This window comes from Megachile rotundata, chromosome 4 (assembly GCF_050947335.1).
Source record: "Megachile rotundata isolate GNS110a chromosome 4, iyMegRotu1, whole genome shotgun sequence".
Classification (NCBI taxonomy): domain Eukaryota; kingdom Metazoa; phylum Arthropoda; class Insecta; order Hymenoptera; family Megachilidae; genus Megachile; species Megachile rotundata.
In genome coordinates this window covers 17,961,605-17,986,935 of record NC_134986.1, presented here as the reverse complement: position 1 = coordinate 17,986,935, position 25,331 = coordinate 17,961,605, and the positions used below count along the sequence as shown (strand labels likewise).

The 25,331-nt window shown below is 37.1% G+C and overlaps 1 protein-coding gene across 4 annotated transcripts in view; it reads right to left on the bottom strand.

The window, feature by feature from the left end:
- Window positions 1–25,331, bottom strand: part of E23 (ABC transporter G family member E23) — a 191,332-nt gene that overhangs the window by 11,158 nt on the left and 154,843 nt on the right. For 3 of the 4 annotated variants that reach the window (XM_076530692.1, XM_076530694.1, XM_076530693.1), the window contains 7 exons: window positions 18,304–18,464; window positions 16,339–16,508; window positions 11,374–11,479; window positions 8,826–8,926; window positions 8,112–8,367; window positions 6,080–6,250; window positions 4,981–5,102 (listed from right to left, as the gene is read on the bottom strand). In XM_076530692.1, the coding sequence (XP_076386807.1) occupies window positions 4,981–5,102; window positions 6,080–6,250; window positions 8,112–8,367; window positions 8,826–8,926; window positions 11,374–11,479; window positions 16,339–16,508; window positions 18,304–18,464 (1,087 nt within the window). Of the gene's footprint in view, window positions 1–4,980; window positions 5,103–6,079; window positions 6,251–8,111; window positions 8,368–8,825; window positions 8,927–11,373; window positions 11,480–16,338; window positions 16,509–18,303; window positions 18,465–21,783; window positions 21,943–25,331 lie in introns of those variants that run through there. The other variant, XM_076530695.1, reaches the window with a different exon arrangement.

Sequence of the window (25,331 nt, the reverse complement as noted above, 5' to 3'; positions counted from 1 at the left end):
AACGATAGCGAGTTCCTCTTCGTTGCATGGTTAAATGTCTCTCGTATATAGTTGTAATTTAAAGAGGCCTTCGAAAGCAGCATTGTGAAACTTTTGCGTTCTATTTCCTCACGGCCGCTGATATAATTGAACTGCACCAAAGAGGTGTACCGTGCAACCTTGCATTGTGACATTGTCGTACATTTGTTATGAACATGTGATTAATAACCAACATGATTGGGTTCAACTCTTTTCATTCATTTATAGGTCATTCAATTTTATTTCACTACCTTCGCGCATGACGAAAGATCCAGACCATGACTCAAAAATTTATGTGTCTATCTTTGGTGTTACTTTCGTACTTTCGTATTTTACTATTTTGATGATTTTGATACTTTGGTACTTTGGTATTTTGGTATTTTGGTATTTTGGCACTTTGGTATATTGGCATTTTGGGATTTTGGCACTTTGGTATTTTGGCACTTTGGTATTTTGGCACTTTGGTATTTTGGCACTTTAATATTTTAGTACTTTGGTATATTGGCACTTTGGTATTTTGGGACTTTAGTATATTGGTACTTTGGTATATTGGCACTTTGGTATTTTGGCACTTTGGTATTTTGGTACTTTGGTATTTTGGCACTTTGGTATATTGGCACTTTGGCATTTTGGTACTTTGGTATATTGGCACTTTGGTATTTTGACACTTTAATATTTTAGTACTTTGGTATGTTGGCACTTTGGTATTTTGGTACTTTGGTATTTTGGGACTTTAGTATATTGGCACTTTGGTATATTGGCACTTTGGTATTTTGGCATTTTGATAGTTTGACATTTAGATACTTTGGCACTTTGGTACTTTGGCACTTTGATATCTTGGCATTATGGTACTTTGGCACTTTAGTGCTTTGGCATTTTGATAATTTGGCACTTGGTACTTTGGCACTTTGATGTATCGATACTTTGTTATATTGCTGCGTTGCTACTTTGTAACATTGATATGTTGTTACGTTGCTACTTTGCTACTTTGACACTTTAACATTTTGATACTTTGCTATATTGCTACATTGTTACATTGACATTTTGATACTTTGTTACTTTGCTACCTTGTTACTTTGACATTTTGATATTTTGTTACTTTGTTACCTTGTTACTTTGACATTTTGATACTTTGCTATATTGCTACATTGTTACATTGACATTTTGATACTTTGTTACTTTGCTACCTTGTTACTTTGACATTTTGATACTTTGTTACTTTGTTACCTTGTTACTTTGACATTTTGATACTTTGCTATTTTTCTACCTTGTAACTTTGACATTTTGATACTTTGCTATATTGCTACATTGTTACTTTGACATTTTGATAGTTTGCTATTGTGCTACATTGTTACATTGACGTTTTGATACTTTGTTACATTGTTACCTTGTTACTTTGACATTTTGATACTTTGCTATATTGCTACATTGTTACTTTGACATTTTGATACTTTGCTATTTTGCTACCTTGTTACATTGACATTTTGCTACTTTGCTACTTTGGCATTTTGCTACTTTGCTACTTTGCTACTTAAGCACTTTCATACTTTCCCATTTTCATTCCCGCAATCTTCCATACTTTCATATCTTCACACACAGATATTTCGCTCGAAGCATCTTTCACGACTAGGTCACACATTACCAACGAAACGAGAAGACGATAATTGACTTTTCAGTCGATACAGATTACAGAAAAAGGTGAAACTTTCGCCGCCATTGTTCCAGCAAGAATCGACATTGCTGAAAGACGACCAGTCGAAGAGGAATGTCTACGCGGAGTAAAAGTGATGCAAGTGACGAGATGCGTTCACATCCACAAAGAGCAGCATCGCGAACGGGCATGCTGCTCGCGGTAATTATCCGGATATGGCGAATCGTGTAAACGCGACCTAGTTCTGCTTTGTACATGCTCGATTCTCTTTTTTCCCCGAGCGACAATTTTTCTCGTTTCGAATTCCTTCTCTTCGACCATCCCGCCTTCGATTGTCTACGATTCGATACGCCACGTACCGACCACGGCATTTTAATGAACCTATGTCACGGTAATTAGAGGAAATGTCTGCATAATATGTTATCCGCACTTGTTGAAAAACTGTGTTTTCATTAAGGTGAAATATGTGACAGTTATCGATGTACTGCATTTATTTGCTGTGTTGTTATCAAGTTTCTGTAATTATAGTCGCTTGATAATCGCCCGCTTTCGGGGCTCTGGAGACAGGTCCAAACGAGAAGCTTTTGAGCACTGAACTTTTAAAATTTTTGAGCACACGACAAATGAGAGATCTTCATTAAAGCATTAGAAACTAGAAAGTACAAAATTCGGAGCATACGGGAAATTATGCAGCGGAGATTTACACAGCGAGAAATTACGACGACAACTATGACTAAAATTTTAATTATGTAAGTTTAGTTACAGCGGTAAATTAAAGTTGATGAATGCAGTTCTCTCTCGTGTTTCATCCGAACTATTAAATTACGAGAGGAAATGTTCGACAATCAAGAAAATTCCTTAGGAGTAAAAAGTCTCGACGATTAAGTCAAAGCGTTACGGCACGAAATTAGCATACGATAAACGCTCTAATCTATGGATCATAATGATCTCGCATCGATTAACAGTCACAAAGCGTATCCGTCTTCCGAGGATTAATGAGAACGTTACACTTGAATCCTGATGTCATTCTAATTACCCCAGACCATTATCTCGCTGGAATACCAGAACACTCATCTAAATTTTCATATTACCACTGCATGCTCTATTAATCGCGTCGCGCAATCGAACTTTTCGATCTCTCCTTCGGCAGCACGTTCGATGGAAATACGAAACGGTGACAACGAGCTGTGTGAAATCACGCGTTGCTATGATATATAAGGTTATATATTGTAATCATTAGCTGCTGGTATTTTAACATTTGTTAAAGTTAACGTTTGGCCTAGTTTCACCACGATCGCACGAAGGATACTTTATATAGCGATACTACTTCTTTCATACATTATACATTATGAATATCGATGAGTCGTTTATTTCTATTAAACTCTGAACTTTAGATTGATGTGCTGTCGACTGCCATCTTGTGATTTTTTCATGTCAATCACCTCGGAATTTCTTTTGAAATCGATTATTGTTTTTAATAATCAAGAATTAAGCATTTCATGGGAAGAATATTAACGTAGTCTTCTTTATTAAAGTTGTAATTTAAACTTGTCTGTATACGCCATTTTGTGTCATCGAGTTATTTCAGCATTTTCGAAATCGATTATTGTTTCGATAAAAATTTAGACATTTCTTGGTAGAAATATTAACAAATCATTTATGTAGTCTTTTTTATTAGAGTCTAACCTTTAAATCCATGTACCATGAGCGCCATTTTGTGAATCTTTTATGACATCATATTAGCTGAGAATATATATACTTTCAAATCAGTCATTGTTCGTTTCAATCAAGAATTAATTATTTTATAGAAAGTGTATTAACAAATCCTTTACGTAGACATTTTTACTAAAGTCTAACCTTTAAATCCATGTACTATAAGCGCCATTTTGTGACTCTTTTATGTCATCATATCACCTGAGAATGTATTAATACTTCTTAATCAGTCATTGTTCGTTTCAATCAAAAATTATTTATTTTACAGAAAGAGTATTAACAAATCCTTTACGTGGGCGCTTTTATTAGAGTCTAAACTTTAAATTCATATACCATAAGCGCCATTTTGTGAATCTTTTATGTCATCATATCACCTGAGAATGTATTAATACTTCTTAATCAGTCATTGTTCGCTTCAATCAAAAATTATTTATTTTACAGAAAGAGTATTAACAAATCCTTTACGTGGGCGTTTTTACTAAAGTCTAACCTTTAAATTCATGTACCATAAGCGCCATTTTGTGAATCTTTTATGTCATCATATCACAAGAGAATGTATTAATACTTCTTAATCAGTCATTGTTCGCTTCCATCAAAAATTATTTATTTTACAGAAAGAGTATTAACAAATCCTTTACGTGGGCGTTTTTATTAAAGTCTAACCATTAAATCCACATACCATAAGCGCCATTTTGTGACTCCTTTATGTCCTCAAATTATGACAGCGTTACTCTGTTTCAAAACTCATTATTGTTCGATGTAATAGACAGTCAGCCATTTTATATCACGAACATCAAGAAAAAATTTATACAGTTATTTTTGTTAAACATTAAGCTTTAAATCGACGTACCATAAGAGTCATATCTCGATACTTTTATGTCAAATATTGGGAATAGATTTAATATGCAGTAACTTGATTTATAATTGAAAAGGCGATGTGCTTCTAATCGAAATTCTCTCGTGTTACGTATCGTCTGATCATTGCGAAAGTTGAATCTCAATTAACAAAAGGTACCTACGTGGTCGGTGTCACGACTTTCTGCTGCAACGGTGAAGAAATAAGGTATCATTAAAAAAACAAAATGAACCGGACTCCGTTCCGTTATTTCTCGAGAAGTGACGTCAGTTTAGCAATTGAAAGAATCGTCGCGAAATCATTCGGTTTGATGCTCCGGTTCTTGATCACTTTCTCATTTCACTTCTTTCACCGGGCTGCGACTTTTCAGCAAAATATCTCTTCTCGACTTATAATTACTAAATTAAGATTCTATATTGCATTAAAAATTGTATGGAATTATTGTATTAAACTGTATGGAAATATAAATTGTATTAAAATTTTAGATTGTACTAAAGAATACTGTAAGCAAAAGGTTACGTTCTAATTTTATATTCGAAAGTAAAAATATTACCACGTCCATGTTAATTTAGAGTATAATCATATTATCAAGTTCTAAGTAAAAGATACTTTCAAATAATTTTTTACATGATCTTATGAACGTTATTTTCGCAAAATAAAATTTAAAAGAAGCTTCGTTCCCCTTAAATTCTGGATCCCCTTTGGAGGCTAACATAGTAGCAATATCGAGAATGATACTCACTTTGAATTGCGACCAGAAACTGGTGGGCCACTGCCAGGAATAGTCCTCGTCCGCCGAACTGGCACTGCTGCTGGCATGGCTTTGTGTGTCCAGCCACAATGTACGACCTTCGTCTTCTTTCACTGTTTTATCAACGAAACACAAAGATTATTGTCTCTAACATCGATACAGTTCCAATGAATATCGGTCATTCGATGTACGAGCCGAGATTACGGGGACGCAGAAAACGAAACAAAGAATCATCCCCTTCGGGTCGACAGACTCGCGTGAAAAACATTCCCTGTTATTGCCAGAACGTCCATTTATTAAGCGTTAATCGAACAGCGCCAGAGGAAATATTCGACCAAAGAGATACGCGTTATTAGCTGATTACCGGCTAACAATGATTCGCATTCATTCGACGAACGCGAACACGTGTTTAATAGGCGATCGGTGACACTAAACGATCGACGAATTTATTATTACTAGCATTATTCAATTCGTATCGAACACGGTGATTGACACGGTCAAAACAGCCAAATGCAATTAATATTCTGTGGTCTATCAACGCCGCACATATTTGCAATTGTTCGTTAAATATTTCGACGTATAAATTACCCGAATATTATGACAATTTTAGTACGTTTCAATTTTACTTAGAATAAATTATAATATTATAGAATAGTTTCTGTGTGAAGTTTAAGATTTATAAAAATGGTTACGTGTTCATACAATACATTATCGTATCAAATATTTGCAGAACATTTACGTTCCTCGATAAACAGCTGAGATTCGAAGATAAAAATTATACATTTTAGGAAAAAATTCAGACTAAGCTTTATTTGAGTTGTCTTCCAATTTTTCAGAATTTTTAACTTATCTTTCTATTCTTTGTTTTAGAACCTTTGCACTCCTATGTCACATCGCATGTCTTTTAAAAACAATTCACATGAATCATTATATTTTCATTTACATTTTCGTTTACCTTTTTATTTACATTTTCATTTACATCGTATTTGCTAATAAAAAATTTGTCTACCAGATAGAAAACCTACCAAAGAAACGGAGTGCAAAGGGTTATGAAAAGGTTCTTAGGAACAGTTACGCGTAAACGTAATACCGTTGTGGCTGATGTGATGTTCATGATAATGGATGAGATGGTCGCAGAGCGGATGTTGGCTGGGATTATATTCCGGACGAAGTTCCGGCGGGCAGTCAGGTCCCTGTCTCGCGTTCCTCGCGGCGGCTACGATACGCTCCCGAACCTCCTCTGGACCCTTTATTTGTTCCACTGAAACAATCATGCCCAGCCATGTACAAACTTATCGTTGAACGATGCAATCCGATCATTATTGCATATTAACCGTCCCATTATTACTGTCTCGATGAGAAATTTATTTCCCTTCTCGCAAACAAGAGGTCACATTCTATTTTCATAAAACTTGAAAAATATCCAGTCATTCTGGCAAATAGTTTGTTTTGTAGTAACTCTGTGTATCTTTTGATAAACGGGTTGAAGTAGCTTTAGATGAAGTTGATAACAGCAAGAGTAGTGGAACTTTTTGCTAACTTTTTGATGTTTGAATTATACTGTGTGGCTGTACATATACTCATATTGTATGATGTTAGTTGGTTAGGTTTATCTTTATTGGTATGATCATCTGCTATGAAGATGGAATAGCGTTACATCATTGAATATCAATGTTGAATAAAATTTCTTGTTAAAATACTAGCTGCTTCGACTTCATTATAAAATATGCTGGAGAATGAATGGTACCAATAAATTTAACTTTGCTAGCTATCTGTGTGAACATATACAGTGTAATTTTATGAAGTATCTGTCTGTGCTTACTGACTTTAATTTCCACAATTTGTCCATACTTATTGAGTACCATTGTTACAAATTTAACTTTGCTAGCTATCTGTCTGGACATGTACAGTGTAATTTTATGAAGTATCTGTCTGTACTTACTGACTTTAATTTTCACAATTTGTCTATACTTATTGAGTGCCATTGTTATAAATTTAACTTTGCTAGCTATCTGTCTGGACATGTACAGTGTAATTTTATTAAGTATCTGTCTGTGCTTACTGACTTTAATTTTCACAATTTGTCTATACTTATTGAGTATCATTGTTATAAATATAACTTTGCTAAGTATCTATCAGTACACACATGGTACAAGTTTGCTAAGTATTTGCCTGTGCTCATCAAGTATAATTTTGACAATCTGTCTACACTTACTGAGTACAATTTTACTAAGCACTTGTCTGTATTAAATATAAGTTTGCTAGGTATCTGTCTGTATTAAGTACAAGTTTACTAAGTATCTGTCTGTGCTCATCAAGTATAATTTTGACAATCTGTCTACACTTACTGAGTACAATTTTACTAAGCACTTGTCTGTATTAAATATAAGTTTGCTAGGTATCTGTCTGTATTAAGTACAAATTTACTAAGTATCTGTCTGTGCTCATCAAGTATAATTTTGACAATCTGTCTATACTTACTGAGTACAATTTTATTAAGCACTTGTCTGTATTAAATATAAGTTTGCTAGGTATCTGTCTGTATTAAGTGCAAGTTTACTAAGTATCTGTTTGTGCTCATCAAGTATAATTTTGACAATCTGTCTATACTTACTGAGTACAATTTTACTGAGCACTTGTCTGTATTAAATATAAGTTTGCTAGGTATCTGCCTGTATTAAGTACAAATTTTCTGGGCATCTGTCTGCACATACAAGGTACAATTTTGCTAAGTACCTACCTGTGCTCATCAAGTATAATTTTGACAATCTGTCTGTACTAACTGAATACAATTTTACTAAGCACTTGTCTGTATTAAATATAAATATACTAGGTACTTGTCCATACTAAGTATAAATTAGCTAAATACCTGTCTGTACTAAATTACCTAAAGAATCACCTAAATATAAATTACCTAAAGAATTACCTAAAGAATTACCTAAATATAAATTACCTAAAGAATTACCTAAAGAATTACCTAAAGAATTACCTAAAGAATTACCTAAATATAAATTACCTAAAGAATTACCTAAACATAAATTACCTAAATTACCTATAATATAAATTACCTAAAGAGTACCCGTCTATCACTAACCACTCTGTCAAATATATTTGAAACTTACATATAAAGTCTGCAGGGTTATAATGCGGCAGCAAGGTGAGTCCTATCGTGGAGAAAAACCTGCCGACATTCGAGGTCGAGCCGTAATATGCCACCTGGCCCCGGCTCAACAGAAGAAGCTTACTGAAACTGTGAAACATCCTGGAACTGGGTTGATGCACCGTCACTACGATGCTCTTGCCTTCTTGTTCCGCGTACTTCTTCAGCCGTGAAATTAACGCCTGTGCCGAGTGCGAGTCCAGCCCGCTCGTTGGTTCCTACCGAACAACAATCTCTTCTTCAAACTTCCATTAATCATTATCTAGTACTCTAACTTCACGGTCTCATTATACCACATTTTATACGGTAATTAGACATCGGGAGATCCCGTTACTTATGCAAGTTTCAGACAAAACTTTCGTCATTTCGGAAGGAAGGTTATGAAGGTTAAATTAGTTTTATAATATTGTCTGATGTGGCTTGCTATTCTGTCACGAAAGTACTACATCACTTATGGTGAAATGAGTGAATTTAAAAAAGAAGAATTCTCTTTTATTTTTGCTAAATAATTTATCTTCTGGAACCATGTAACTTTTGCCTAAAACATTATTCTGCATAATTATGCATAAGTAAAATATCAATATTTTCTATAAAGTTTAAGTGTAAAAATCTAAGAACGTCAACATGGAAATTTCAAGATAATAAAAATAGAAACCAACAGTATAAAATAGCTTACGTCCAGCAACATCAGCGATGGATTGGTGAGCAACTCGCAGGCTATGCTAGTCCTCTTCTTTTCACCGCCAGACAGTCCCCGTTTCGTGTAATCTCCGATAACTGCAAATAAAAGCAACTAATCTAGCTGGCAATTACACTACAATATTTCTAAATCAAGCTTCAATTAAACATGTTAAGAATTTAATAGTGCTGCGACCATGTCCTTCCTGAATTGATTAAAAATTCCATTGCAATCTAAAGCGAACGAAATACCCGTTTCATCGAACGTGGAAAAATTGTTTCGGCCGACACGAAATTGAATTACAAACGCGACAGTGCGTTGGGAAATTCGATTGAAGTTCGTTCCATGGTACGATTAAATAAAAATTCATCGGCGTCGGCGAAACTCTCTGGTGGCGAATAAAATGTATTTTCGTCATTTTTTTTTTGTTCGTCGTTATGTAAAAACCGTTCAATATAAAATAAACGACTATCACGCTATGCAATCTTTTTCAATTCCCTTTCACTTTTTCGTCGATAATTTCAGCAAGGGTACAATGTTCGATGCAATATTTTTCTACATATTTCAACTTTCAAATATAGTTTGTTAGTAATAATACGGTTCGTAGTAAACAAGAGGTACGTAAAGTCCAAGGTGTTTAATTAAAATCTAGAGAGAGCCGCAACGGGGTCAATAACGAACAGTCTGGGTCTGGCTTAACGACGAAAGGTGAATGAGCTACGATCACGGAAATCGTCAATCAAAATCGTGGCGACGACGACGTCCGGTTCAGTGAAATGCACCGCCGGCTAAAATCGTTTCTTTACCGGTGGAAGTCGTAAATCGTTACACGGCTTTCTAGTTTCGCGTTCGTAAACAAATTACCGTGAATTTACGTGGGTGCATCGCGAGACAGGATAGTAACACGAACTGCTAGACTCTGCTCTCGATCCAGACGCCTTTGATCTTCGAGAAAACGGGATCACAGAAATCGTAAAAATCGATCGTCTCACAGGTATCCTAAGTATCGTCTACTGCTAACGAATTTGGGTTTTGAGGTTATTCATAAGACTGGCAAAAATGTACAAGTGACTGTAATATTTAATTTGAAAAATTTACTTGTATTAACACAAAACTGTAAGTTAGAGAGTTACTTACTATGAGTTAGGGTTAATAAGTTACAAGAACTATAAGTTATATAATTCTGGTAAAATGCTTTTCGTTCTGCATTGATTTTTATTAGGACAAAGAATTAATACTTATATGATTTTATTTTTAGTATATTTATTTTTCAATTTCATTTTTAATTTTAAATTAAGTCCTCATACGAAGGCTTAGTGTTAAGATTTTATAGCTGCTGCAGGGTGTAAGTGGTAAAAAATTTAGAGACATCGATGTTGGATTGTAGATGTCATTTCGAGTAAAATTTTCTGTGACTGTAATTTATGTAACATGTATTTAATTCGAAAAATTTACTTGAGTTAACTCAAAACTACCAAGACGATCATTTGACCACTTCACAAGCTTCAAACTATAAGTTGCATAATTCTTGTAAGATGTTTTTTTTGAAATCAGTGTGGATTTTCATCAAGATAGAGAATTAATACTCATATGATTTTATGTATAGTTTATTTATTTTTCAACTTCATTTTCAATTTTAAATTAAGTCCTCATTATACGTAGGTTAAGATTTGTAGCTGGTTAAGATTATATAGCTACTGCAGAGTATAAATGACTAGAAATTTAGAGAGATCCATGTTGAATCACAGATGTGACTTCGAGTAAAATTTTCTGTGACTGTAATTTATGTAACATGTATTTAATTCGAAAAATTTACTTGAGTTAACTCAAAACTACCAAGACGATCATTTGACCACTTCACAAGCTTCAAACTATAAGTTGCATAATTCTTGTAAGATGTTTTTTTTGAAATCAGTGTGGATTTTCATCAAGATAGAGAATTAATACTCATATGATTTTATGTATAGTTTATTTATTTTTCAACTTCATTTTCAATTTTAAATTAAGTCCTCATTATACGTAGGTTAAGATTTGTAGCTGGTTAAGATTATATAGCTACTGCAGAGTATAAATGACTAGAAATTTAGAGAGATCCATGTTGAATCACAGATGTGACTTCGAGTAAAATTTTCTGTGACTGTAATTTATGTAACATGTATTTAACTTGAAAAATTTACTTGAGTTAACTCAAAACTACCAAGACGATCATTTGACCACTTCACAAGCTTCAAACTATAAGTTGCATAATTCTTGTAAGATGTTTTTTTTTAAATCAGTGTGGATTTTCATCAAGATAGAGAATTAATACTCATATGATTTTATGTATAGTTTATTTATTTTTCAACTTCATTTTTAATTTTAAATTAAGTCCTCATACGAAGGCTTAGTGTTAAGATTACATAGCTACTGCAGAGTATAAATGACTAGAAATTTAGAGAGATCCATGTTGAATTACAGATGTGACTTCTAGTAAAATTTTCCGATGTCAACCCCAAGTAAAAGAATTACAATCGTAAAGATGTTACATTGATTAGTATGTACTTACTGGTATCTTGGCAGCTGGAGAGGTCGAGGACCTCGATGATGTGATCCACGCACTGCATCTTCTGTGAGTGCGAGAACGTGTCCGGAAGCCTGAGCCTCGCCTGGTACTGGAACCCACGAGAAAAGAAAAGGGAAGATCAAGCAAGCGAATCTGCGAGACGAGGTGGTTTACGGAAAACGCCTTTAACCGGGTTTACGCGTTAAACATCAACGTAAGCTGTCTGCATGGACGTTTCCGTTCCGTAACATCCAGGCCACTGTCTATTATTACCATCTGACACGCACCCTCTGGCCCCGAGGGAAGTTACTACTAATAGTGATCGATCGAATTTATTATTTTCGTGAGCGAATGCATCGGAGAGGGAATTGCATAATGCGGATCCGAGGAAGAGGAAGCTCGAAATGGCGCGGCGAGCCACACCTTTGTCAACTCGGCTAGAATCGAGCCACCATTGGCCGTACGCGATTCTGCACGTAGTGCACGAACTTTCCTTCATGGTAAAACGCGTTCACGTGCATTCGATAATTCGGGGACACGCGAGGAGTGAAAGAAAACGCTTGGCGCTTAGCCTCTCCTTTCGGTTGATTTTGGGTCAATAAATAAGCCTGACAAATTACGCGTAAATCTTCTTTGTTTCTTTCGAAATCATTCTTAGACTTATTGTCTAAACACTTTTGTGTATATTTAGCTTATGTGAAGCCTGGAAAATATTTAACACATGAACTGCCATATTGAAGCATTAGGTAGCAACTGAAAATTAGGTAGAATTTTCATTTTTAATTTTACCAAATATTTTTACAGAGCCTTGTTATATTTATTTTTCATACAAATAGTTAAGACGAGTATCTTCAATTAGGTAAGAAGACATATTTTTAATAATATAGCTAGTAGATCTGTATGGTAATTGAAATTCCATTCACATATGGGTGACATGGCAGTCAAAGTATTAAGCAGTCAAAATGTCAAATGTTTCATGACTTCATCATGTTTTCATGTGAAGAAAATTTTAGTACGCGACTGCTAGATAGTTTGAAAATGAATAGAAAAAATAGAAACGAAAATGAGAGTGAATTAAACATGAATTCCAGGTATTCGGATCATAGACTTTGTACACGTTTGTTAAAGGTAACGGCAGGTATAAAATCACCGAGTGTTCTTGGGTGGGCTTTTAAAATTCTATTATATGCCTGATTAATAGTCCCACTTAACCGTTCCAACGAAAGAACGTGCAACCGTATGGAACGACTGATAATGGCTTTTGACGCAGTTGGTCAACTTAAATCAATGTAAAGCAGCCAATTAAACGGCCCATTGTTTCCCAGCCACCTCTTTGGAATTCCGCTCGAACGAAACCATTAAACAGCTTAATGAGAGGAAATTTCATTCTCCGTTCGAACGACACGATTTCGCAGCTTTCTGTAACCTGACAAGCACCATTTTATGGAACTTATCATCCGTAAACCGTTCGTTTTATCGATATTGTACTAGTGCAATGTAACTTTCTTCGGTACACAGAAATAGTTTTACTAGTGGTGTCTTGGATATTTATTATTCATGTATGATCGGGAGCAGTGCTTTGACCGAGGGTCAACTTGTATCAATTTCTTGTATTAATCTTTAGGATGTAAAGAGAACTTGAGGAAGATTTTAGAGGACCTAGAGAGAATTTTAGAAAGCTTGAAGTCTTGAGAATTTTGGTGAAGATAGAAAAACTTAAGAGAAGTGGAAAGTAAGGGGAGAATTGTAGACCTATGGAGAAGTTAGAGAACTTGAGGAGAATTTTGGAGGATCTAGAGAGAATTTTAGGAAGCTTTAAGTCTTGAGAATTTTGGTGAAGATTGAAAAATCTAAGAGAAGTAGAAAGAAGGGGAGAATTGTAGACCTATGGAGAAGTTAGAGAACTGGAGGAGAATTTTGGAGGACCTAGAGAGAATTTTAGGAAGCTTGAAGTCTTGAGAATTTTGGTGAAGATAGAAAAACTTAAGAGAAGTAGAAAGAAGGGGAGAATTGTAGACCTATGGAGAAGTTAGAGAACTGGAGGAGAATTATGGAGGACCTAGAGAGAATTTTAGAAAGCTTGAAAACTTAAGAAATTTGGAGGAGCTAGAAACCCTAAGAGAAGTAGAGTATAAGGGGAGAATTGTAGACCTATGAAAAATCTACAGAACTTGAGGAGAATTATGGAAGACCTAGAGAGAATTTTAGAAAGCTTGAAGACTTGAGAATTTTGGAGGACCTAGAAACCCTAAGAAAAGTAGAGTGCAAGAGGAGAATTGTAGACCTATGGAGAATCTAAAGAACTTGAGGAGAATTTTGAAGGGCCTAGACAGAATTTTAGAAAGCTTGAAGTCTTGAGAATTTTGGAGGACCTAGAAAACCTAAGAAAAGTAGAAACTAAGGGGAGAATTGCAACCCTATGGAGCATCCAGAGAACTTGAGGAGAATTTTGGAGGGCCTAGAAAGAATTTTAGAAAGCTTGAAGTCTTGAGAGTTTCAGAGGAGCTAGAAACCCTAAGAAAAGTAGAGTATAAGAGGAGAATTGTAGACCTATCTAGAGAACTTATAAAGAATCCCTACTACTAAGGGAACCTAATCTAGAGAACCTAAATACAAGTTTGAAGCTATGTAATAAAACAACTAATCTCCAGAACGAAATTATGACAAAAAGCTCCCTATCGAATAGCTACCCAAAATAGTAAAAATTTGACAACAAAAGTGATTTGGTTTCCGTTCCTGCCTAGTCGGTTCGATGGCGCCAGACGGCAAGTGTGAACGCGGCTTAAAGGTACTTCGGCGGTCGACACACCCTGCGACCAACGCGGATGGACGTGCCATTTTCTCGACGGCCGAGTCCGTTACACAAGAGGATCCGTTATGCGGAGAGAGAAAGTGGCGGCCGATGATATTTCGCGGCTGGTATAGCGGTCATCTTCTCGGCCAGGAGGAAACTGGACTACTGGGAACAACGACCGTGAACATTGTAAGCCGTTGCTGAATTTCTGACGATGACGAGATAAACGGAGAAAAGGGAAAGTGAAAAGACTTGGAACGTCCAGATGGACGATGAGTTTGGAGAAATGATAAATTGATCAGAAACAGACCCCTTGGTTCTGAAGTTACCCTTACAAATCGCTTCTCTTGTTAATTATTAATTGTAAAGATTCTTTGTTGCGGAATATAATTTATTTGTCTTGTTGTTGAACTATGAATTAGGCATAAAGGCTTTATGCAGGTATGAAGGTTAGGTTACGTTGAAGCGACATTCAAAGAAAGATTTGTATGACATCCACAGTGGATTACATGATTTATACATTATATAAATAACATTGTGTATTTATTTTATAAACTCAGATTAGAAACGCACGAACATTTTACAGATTAAGAATTGAAGCTGCAGGAATTTGTAAACTCGAGAACTGCAATAGTAGGCTCAAATAAATCGCCCCTATTTGGAAGAAGGGTGTAACCCAACATTTATCACCGCGAGCCCCTATTGCTCCCGTAATTTCCCTCCCACTCATTTGCATCGAATTCATTAAGAGGCGGCTGATTAACTGCGTGGTCCGTTCAATTTCAGACTTCAATGGCAACGGCCGCGCGCGATCTACGACACGTTTAAATCCTCGAAACGTGAACGCTTGGCTCCTGGCCCGCATTCTACGCGATCCTAAATGCGCGATGTCCTTCTAATTTTCTCTTCGACCGCCTTCGTAAATTTCGCGGAACTTGGCACGCTGACCCGTCAATGTTCTTGGAAAACAAGGAAATTGGTCCGTGGGTCATTCACGTAAACTAGACAGGGGTTACGGTTATGCGGACGTTTCCTATTTTACTGAAATTCTTCGCGTCTGACCATGCTCGACCGCTTCTACTTACGCTCGAACAGGTAAACGTTCGTCTATTTCTCTTTACATTCTTTCATGAGATGTTTATCTTATCAGAGTATTATTTTGCTAAATGTTTATGGGCTTGTAATCATTTTTTGAACTAATTTTGCAATTAAAGAAATTGAGCTAATTTTGCAATTAAAGAAATTTTTCTAATTTTGCAATTAAAGGAATTGAACTAAATTTGCAGTTAAAGGTATCATTCAGTATACTGAATTTTGGACTGAAGGGATGAAGTATAGCAATTTTCTGATTCATAAAAAAAAAATAAAATTCAACTTGCACACCCAGCGTTCAACTTGCAAACTATCTTATAAAGTATACATTAACACAGAAAACAAAATGTAAATTTTGTTTTCAAATAGAAAGCAGAATGAACACCGTGTGTATGCACAGGAAGTATAAAACAAGAGTATCAAATTAGTATTATTTTGCTAAATGTTTATGGTCTTGTAATCATTTTTTGTTTTAATTTTGCAACTGAAGGAACAATTGAGATAAATTTGCAATTAAAGAAACAACTAAGCTAAATTTGCAATTAAAGGTATCTAGCTAAATTTTTAATTAAAGTATGCGAATGACTCTGAATTTTGGATTGAAGGGATGAAGTATAGCATTTTCTTGAATCATAAAAAAAAATAAAATTCAACTTGCACACCCAGCATTCAACTTACAAACTATCTCATAAAGTATACATTACAGTAGAAAACAAAATGTAAATATTGTTTTCAAATAGAAAGCAGAATGAACACCATGTGTATGCACAGGAAGTACAAAACAAGAGTATCAAATTTCTGCAGTAAATTCGAAATTGCTCCTTCCACTTCACGCATCGTCGGGAATTAACACGTTCGCGTACAATTGCGTCGATTTACCTATGCCATAAAGACGTCCGCTTCAGAGAGGAGCGGTGTTGAATGTACCGTAACAAATAGCTTACAGAACGGCGGAACAAATGTTGGGTCTAATCGCAAGTTGCAATTTAGAGGTACGAATATTCCGAGCGCTGTTTCGAGTAGGGTAAATTCGCGTGGATAAGGAATTTTCGATCAAAGCCGCGCTTTAAGATTGAACTCACCTCGAGAGTCTGGCGCAGCGTGAGATCGGGAAAGAAAACGTCCTGTTGCTGAACGTAGCAGATTCTTCTGCGCCATCTTTTTGTCAGTCTTTCGCGATTCAACCAGATTTCACCCCCGTCGACGCCCACTCGGCCGGACAGGCAATTCAACAGTGTCGTTTTGCCGCAACCTATAAGAGAAAACAAACAGAGATTATTATACACCATTAGACGCAGTCAAAAAAGACAATTGAAAGTTGTAATTTTCTGGGGGAACGAAAAGTGGAACGAGAAGAATATTTTTCCTCTAAGAATGACCGAGATAAATTTGGATCGATGAGAATTCCGACGATAACTGGGTGAATTCGTTTAAAGTTAATTGACTCAATCGCTATTATTCTCGCGAATGCTCGTGAACCCGATCGAGTTTCGGCGCTCCTCTATTGGACAATTTTGCGGTTGTTTGCGTCATTCGTTCATTTCGTCTCGCGTCTCCTCGAACCTTCTCGTAATTCGTTTTCTCTGCTCACGGCTGCTATTTGTGAACGAACGTGCACGCATCGGTTCCTCGCTAGTTTCGGCATTCGTTGCATTTTGCAAGGTTCATCAACACGGGCAATTGTGCAAACCTTCCTCGGTAACGATTACAACTGCAGGTTCGTTCACTTTTCGGTACTGCAATTTCTATGGAATCGATATTACTGACTGACCCAATTTCTAATATACTACTTTCAAATTCTCTTATTTCTAAGATCAAAATATTACAAATTTTCAGATCGTCACAATGTGAAGAAATCAGGAGCTGAAGAAATTGTGGAACTTTCGAGTTCCACTAGGAATTTAGGTATCTAGGGATTTATGCATTTAGGGGTATTAGAATCTAGGGATCTAGGGATTTGGGGATTTAGGGATTTGGGGATATAGGAAGGTGGGAATGTGGCAATTTGGGGATTTAGGGATTTGGGAATTTCTAGGGATTCGGGGATCTAGGGATTTGGGGATCTAGGGATTTGGGGATCTAGGGATTTGGGGATCTAGGGAATTCGGGATCTAGGGATTTGGGATTCGTGGGATTTGGAATTCGTGGGATTTGGGATTCGTGGGATTTGGGATTCGTGGGATTTGGGGATTTAGGGATTTGGGATTCGTGGAATTTGGGGATTTAGGGATTTGGGATTCGTGGAATTTGGGGATCTAGGGATTGGAGGATTTAGGAATTTGGGGATCTAGGGATTTGGGATTTGTGGGATTTGGGATTCGTGGGATTTGGGATTCGTGGGATTTGGGGTTCGTGGGATTTGGGATTCGTGGGATTTGGGATTCGTGGGATTTGGGATTCGTGGGATTTGGGATTCGTGGGATTTGGGATTCGTGGGATTTGGGATTCGTGGGATTTGGGGATCTAGGGATTTGGGATTCGTGGAATTTGGGGATCTAGGGATTCGGGGATTCGTGGGATTTGGGATTCGTGAAATTTGGGGATTCGTGGGATTTGGGATTCGTGAAATTTGGGGATTCGTGGGATTTGGGATTCGTGGGATTTGGGATTCGTGAGATTTGGGAATCTAGGGATTTGGGATTCGTGGAATTTGGGGATCTAGGCATATTGGAATCTGGAAGTCTAGGAACCTGGGACAAGGGTTTCTAAGCTATTAAGAATCTGGGGATTTAGGGATTTAGAGACCAAGAAACCTGGGTATTTAGAATTCTAGGGTTCTAGGATACAAAATTTCTAGAGTTATAGAATTGTAAAGTTCTAGGATTTTAGGGTTTTGGAGTTCCACAGGTCCCTAGCAATCTAGGGATTTAAATTCTTAAATCTCCCTAAAATTTCCAAATTTCCAAATTGCTAAAGTTTTACAGTTTCGAAGACAAGTCCCTAAATTATAGAGCTGGTGTAACTAAATTTTATAATAAAAGTAATTTTTTTTGAGAGCGATAAAGTTGTTGAAACGTAAAATAAATTGTAAGAAGTAAGAATCGTACCTGATGGGCCCATGACGGCCAAAAGTTGACCGGGTTTAACAATGCCCGAGACATCTCTTAGGAGAGACCGTTTCTCCTTGACCACCTGCAACCCCCGGAAGATTAACTGCACCGGACGAGAATCCAGCGGATACACCAACTGCAACGCTGAGCTTTCCACTCTGGAACAAACGAAAAAGAGATGGTTGATTAAAATCGGCGATCGATCGAACCGGTAGGTCTTGTTCGTTACCAGAAAGGGAAGACTTTGATTTTCCCTCGGAAAATTGGTAACAAGCTTCTTTTCAGCGATCGTTAACAACAAATCGCTCGGGGGATGAACGAGAGGAGAAGGTTCTTAATTGGAAGTTTCTTTCCTTTGTTGTTCCTTTTTTGGGAGGGTGCTTTCTTTCTTTTACGGAGGAATTAATGAGAAGGGAGTAGGGTGAGTTGACTCGGTGTTCCATTGCGGTCTTTTGCCATTGTCCTCCTGAATGCCGGGTTAATGAATATATTTCAATCGAACCCTCTGATTAGCTTTCAAACGTCTCTGCGAGTATTTTAACCGAAAAATATTAAGTTATTACGCTGTGAATTTTAGTCTGAAGGTTCGGGTATTTGAGAATACTTAAGTAAACATCCGAGTTACAGTTAGAAAAGTCAATCTTTTTAATTAAAGCGAGAAAGTTTCCGTCTGTCCGATATCATAGCGTAATTGTTCTTGAACTCGTGAACGCGGAAAGAGCGCTCGAATTTCGAAACTCTCCGCTTCCATTTCACGAACAGTTGTCTTCGTAATAACAATGACGTGCCATCGAAGCTATTCCACGACAACAATTAAGACAGACACGCGTTCATGTCTGGAATCAGACCATGTCAAACAAGATCTGGCTCGCTTTCAAATGAAATATTCAACCTCTAACTCCGACGTTCGTTCTCTTCTTCGATCCGATCGAAATCGGACAAAATGTTAATTGAACTCGTTGACGCTCGATATTGGACCACGAATAGCGTTGAAATTTCCCGAAAATCGACCAGTATTTTTACATAAATATGAGCGAGAAGATTCACCGTCGACGAAATTATTCAAATGGCGGGATGAAGAGATTTCCATGAAACAACGGGGAATATTTGATGGAAGCGATAAATCGATTTTTTGATCGTATGGAAACAGCGTGCCGTTCAACTCGAATGGAATGGATGTTTTGCGAGATGATCAGGGACGGGAAAACGGTTTCTGCAAGGTCGTTCGAAAGCTGCCGAGAGAATAACCCATCAATTAAGGCGAGCAAGGAACATCTTCACTCGTGCGAGCCCATATAAGAGGAATCAATCTCGCAACTTTCCAATGGATTTCCAAGGAGAATAGAAAAGCCAGACACCTTGTAAAGAGGGAAGTGAATTGCCGGTTGGACGACACCGAACTCGATTGGAAAACGTCGGATACACTTTTCAATTGAACGATCGCGATACGATTAACCGATTAAATGTCGGACGATTATCTTTCGTTGGAGATAGCGTTTCGAGTTGAAAATTCTATATTACTATTTTTCAGATACTAGAGATGTTTGAGTTTATACAATTTTATGGTACAGAGTTCTTGAATTATTTTGGAGTTTTAGAAGTACATAAGTGGAAAGTGTTTAAGAGCAAACTTTAGAGTTCTGGCAAAGTTTAGAGTTCCAAGTTACAGAAAGATTAGAGTTCCCGAATTTTGAAAGCTCTGGTGACTTCAAGTATCAAAATTTTAGAGTCTCCGAGGTACTGGAAATTAGAGTTCTCGAGTTCCAGAAATTTTAGAGTTCCCAAGCTTCAGAAATTTTAGAGTTATCGAGTTTCAAAAATTTTAGAGTTTTCAAGCTTCAGAAATTTTAGAGCTCTCGAGTTTCAGAAATTTTAGTTTCCATGCTTCAGAAATTTTAGAGTTCTCGAGTTTCAGAAATTTTAGAGGTGTCAAGCTTCAGAAATTTTAGAGTTCCCAGCATCAGAAATTTTAGAGTTCTCGAGTTCCAGAATCATTAGAGTTCCCAAGCTTCAGAAATTTTAGAGTTCTTGAGTTCCAGAAATGTCAGAGTTCTCGAGTTTCAAAAATTTTAGAAACCCCGAGTTCCTGAATCTTTAGAGTTCTCGGGTTTCTGAAATTTTAGAGATCTCGAGTTCCAGGAATTTTAGAGTTCCGGGGTTTGAGAAATTTTAGGGCTTTCGAGTTCTGGAAATTTTAGAGTTTCCAAGCTTCAGAAATTTTAGAGCTCTCGAGTTCCAGATATTTTAGAGTTCTCGAGTTCCTGAATCTTCAGAGATCTCGGGTCTCAGGAATTTTACAGTTCCCGAGTTCCAGAAATTTTAGAGTTCTCGAATTCCAGAAATTGTAGAGTTCTCGAATTCCTCAAAGTGTGGAGTTCCCGAGTTCCAGAAATTTTAGAGTTCTCGAGTTTCTGAAACTTTAGAGTTCCCGAGTTCCATAATCTTTCGATTTCTTGAGTTCCAGAAATTTTAGAGTTCTCAAGTTTCAAAAGTTTAAGAGTTCTCGAGTTTCAAAAGTTTAAGAGTTCTCGAGTTTCAAAAGTTTAAGAGTTCTCGAATTTCAAAAGTTCAAGAGTTCTTGAGATTCGAGAAGTTTGTAGTTCTTGAGTTTCTAAAATGTAGAGTTCTTGAGTTCTGAAATTCTTAAATTCTAAAGTCATCGAGTTACTAACTCCATAACTCTTCAGCGAATTAAAATTGCAGAGCTCTGAAGTTCTTGACTTCGCTGTTTGTGTTCTATGATACAGATGTGAATTAAAAAAGCGTTTCCTCGACAGTGATACATGTTTCACGTATCACTGGACTCAGATAAACGCAAAGAAACGCGACGCTTCTGGCGATAGTAAAATAGCTGTTTGCACGTAATCCGAGTATTTCCTAGTAAACAACGAAACGCTGCTATTTAATTTTACACCTGCGTTAGATGAAATTTCATTCGTGCTTTCTTCGGAGTCTTCTATCGTGTCTCTCGTAAACTTATTAATCGTCCAGTCACCTTAAACTAGACAGTCTACAAGTTTTATAGCTCTCTAAATTTCTCGAGTTCCAAATCTTTTTACTTTTAAAATCGAGTTGTACAAATTCAAATTTCTAAGTTTCAGGATTTTTGAGTCTGCAAGTTCTAGGGTTCTCGAACTCCTACATTCCTAAATAAATTTTCAAATTGCGAATTATAAGATTGAAAAAACTCTAGAATGATGGAGTTCTAAGATAGAGTTCTATACCATGGAATTCTTAAGTTCCAACATTTATTACTTCCTTCAAGCTATATTAATTTTTCAACTTCTCAAATATTTGAAGTGTTCTGAATTTTAAGGTTTAGCAACTTGAAAATATCTAAATTCTCAGATATCTAAATTCCGATATCCTCAACATGGCAGCAAGTTACAAAATTTGAAAGCTTTCAGTTGAAGTTGAAAAGCAGCAAAAGAGTGCGCCGCAAAAGCGACATCCCAGAAATATCAGCTCTCCACACACCTCTTTCGCCAGCCGTCCGAATTCCATCGGCGTCCACCAACGAACCTGTTCGCCTCGGCATCCCTTTGTCGATGCCCGTGGTTATCCACGACGACGCTTCTGCTCGACGCCTGGCACGTGACGACGCCTGTTACGCCGACCGATCCTCCCCCGATTTCAATCGGAAAGGAACTAAACCCGAGGCGCGTATAGTGGAACGGTCGGTCGCGTCGCGATACACAAAAAGCGGGGGTCGTTGGACAACGAAGTCAGATAATAAATTCCCAACATGGCAGTATCACGTCATCCAACGGGGTTCGTTGAACTCGACGACGTTGCACGACAGACCCGAAGGGGGAGGAAAGACGAGGGACAATCAGAGAGACAGAGAGAGACAACGCCAGGGAAAAAGGGGATATGAAAGAGCGAGAAACTGGGGAGCGACTCGTTTCGTGATATTTATCGACTATCGAAACTATCGTGTGATCTCACCTGCGGGGTGCTGGTTTTCATCTTTTTCTTCTAGTTATAGGATGATAGTATGCGTTATAGGTTAGATTGTATGCGTCATAAGTTAGTATGCGTCATATGTTATAACGTATGTTCAATTTCTAAATTTCTACGTGTTTGGATTTATATATTTTTAGGTTACCATGTGATATTTGTGGAGTATCGAAAGTATCGTATCATCTGACCTGCGGGTGCTCTAAGTTTTCATCTTTTTCCTCTACTTATGGATATACAGTCAGTATGCGTCATAGGTTAGGCTACGTCATATGTCATATGGAAACGTATATGCAATTGTATTTGGATTTATATATTCCTAGTTTGCCATGTTTCTATGTATGTATACGTTGATCTCTAAATTAGAGCCTCAGAACTCTAGATTTATAATATTTCCAAATCTCAAGATTAGGTCTGAAGAGGTCTAGGTCTTCACATATCAAGATCCTCAGATTCCTAGATCTGACGCTCCTAGACCTCTATATCTCTAGATTTGAATGTGCCTAAGTTATCGTGTTGTTGGATTCATCGATTCCTAGCTCCCAATGTTCCTAGATCCATGTGATTCGATTCGTTGAACTCTACATCTCTACATATCTAGATTCACCGAACCCTAAATTCCGATGTCCTCAGTTCCAAATTTGCAGCTCTTAATATTCCAAGATTTCTAAATTCCTGGGTCTTGGTATACCTACATCTTCACATTCCTGGGATCACAAGTTTCTAAATACATAAATTCCTAGATTTCCATGTACCTAAATTCCCAAACTCCAAATCGATAAATTCTAAGTCTTTAAATCTCTAGAACCCAAATCCTTGTATTCTCAGATATTTATATCTCCCGCCATAACACCAAATTCTTATAGTACAGCCCCAAATCCCTATAACCCTTGATCCTCGCTACCAGAAATCCCTATGAACCTTGATCCACGTGCCCAAAAATCCCTATAATCCTCGATCCCTATAAGCCTTGATCCTTGCATCCAAAAATTCCTATATCCCTCGATTCCCATAAACCTTGATCCTCGTGCCCAAAAATTCCTATAACTCTGGATCCTTATAAACCTTGAACCTTGTACCCAAAAATCCCTATAACCCCCGATCCCTATAAACCTTGATCCTCGAATCCAAAGATTCCTATAACCCCCGATCCCTATAAACCTTGAATCTCGTACCCAAAAATCCCTATAACCCCCGATCCCTATAAACCTTGAACCTTGTACCCAAAAATCCCTATAACCCCCGATCCCTATAAACCTTGAACCTCGTATCCAAAAATCCCTATAACCCTCGATCCCTATAAACCCTGATCCTCGTACCCCAAAATCCCTATAACCCCCGATCCCTATAAACCTTGATCTCTACAATCTATAGCTCACTTCAACCACATATCACACATATCCACATATCCCTATAAAATTATTCTCCAAACATACCAAAAATATTCCTGCAGCGTCTATAATCCAGAATACAGTCCTACGTATTTATGTACACCAGTAATATTTAGAAATAAATAGAATGTGTGAATGTCAGATATTTATGAATGCCATATTCATAGCGATAGTGATCGCACATATCGGTATCTGGTCCACGCGCAGCACAATTTGGCCCAATTTCATCGAAAGTCCATAGCACAATGGATCTCTTCATTAGATCGTTAACCCAAGCCTGGTTGTTAGGTTTTTGCGGTTCGCAGAATTCGAGCCGATGCGTAAGCGCCTAATCTGTCCTCCTTTCCCTCTCCGCTCCCTCCACCTTCGTCCATTTCTTTTTTCCCTCGATCATTTTCGTAATTCATTGGCTCAATGTCGAGTCGAGGTTTCACGGGGTTAGGTCTCGTTGAAGGAAGTTCTAGGGCCCTTGCTCGAATTGACCCCGCTCGAGTTCGTTGAACCGGCTCCTCTATGCAAATGCCGGCGACAAAATTTCGACCATCCTTCTGCGCGTGGCCGGTATTCATCTTGAATTATTTCGGACCTCTCTCGCATTTATTTATTCCCGCGAAGCTGCAATTTTTATTCCGTTTATAAATGCGCCGGGTCGGTGAATGTCCATTTCGAAACGCGTCGAACACGATTTAAATATTACTAAATTTACTGTGTATCCATTTTTAAAATATGAAGTTTTAAATAAGTACAAAGAAGCTCTGTCATGAAATAATTGTAGCAAACATGATATTGAAACATGAAAAGTTTGACAATGATTCGACGACATATTACAAAATATCTTATAAGACGAGATAAGGTATTACAAAATATCTTATGAGATCTCAGTGTGAAGCTCAAACTTTCCTGACCAATAACAATAATTTAAGAATAATAATTTTAATACTGCCAGTTATAACCAGATCTATCTGCTAATGAAAACTATTAATCCATAAACTGGATCAATTATTTATTCTAACACAAAATCGTCATCTTCCGCCGAGAATATTAATGCAGCTCATATAATCGTTTTCTGGATAATTTAAACATCGATTTGACACTCATTAAACTTGCACTACTTCTACGTAACGACTGTCTGAAAAGGAGAGCAAACGAACGTTGTTAATTAGGAATAATATATTATTTTGTTTGATTGGTAATTAACGAGCGACTAACGAAATCGAATTATTGGAAGGAAATCGATGGTTGAAGTTGAAGTTCTATATTTATCCGAGTGTACGCGGTCTGTTATCAGGTGAACGGACCAAAACGGCCGGGGCTCGTGGCGTTCTCGTTCATTCCTCGGAGATCGGTTCAACGAACCCTGTGCACAAGTCATCTCGTATCACCGAGGTTAATTGGGGTTGTAACTTTCTCCGATCTGATTTATGCCCGCGAAACATTGTCGCCCGATGTCGGCTTTCTTCCATGTTGAACGCTTTCCAACGGAATACAACCACGACCACGATCATTACTCTTCGAATTCTTAAACACACGCTTACAATTTCAAAATTTTACGATTAGGGATTCGTAAATTAGCTCATTCTGGAGTACAGTGATATTTCAAATTTCAGAGTTTCTGCATTTATAAATTTTCAAACGCTGGAAGTTTCGAATTTTCAAGTTTTTAAGGTGCAGAAA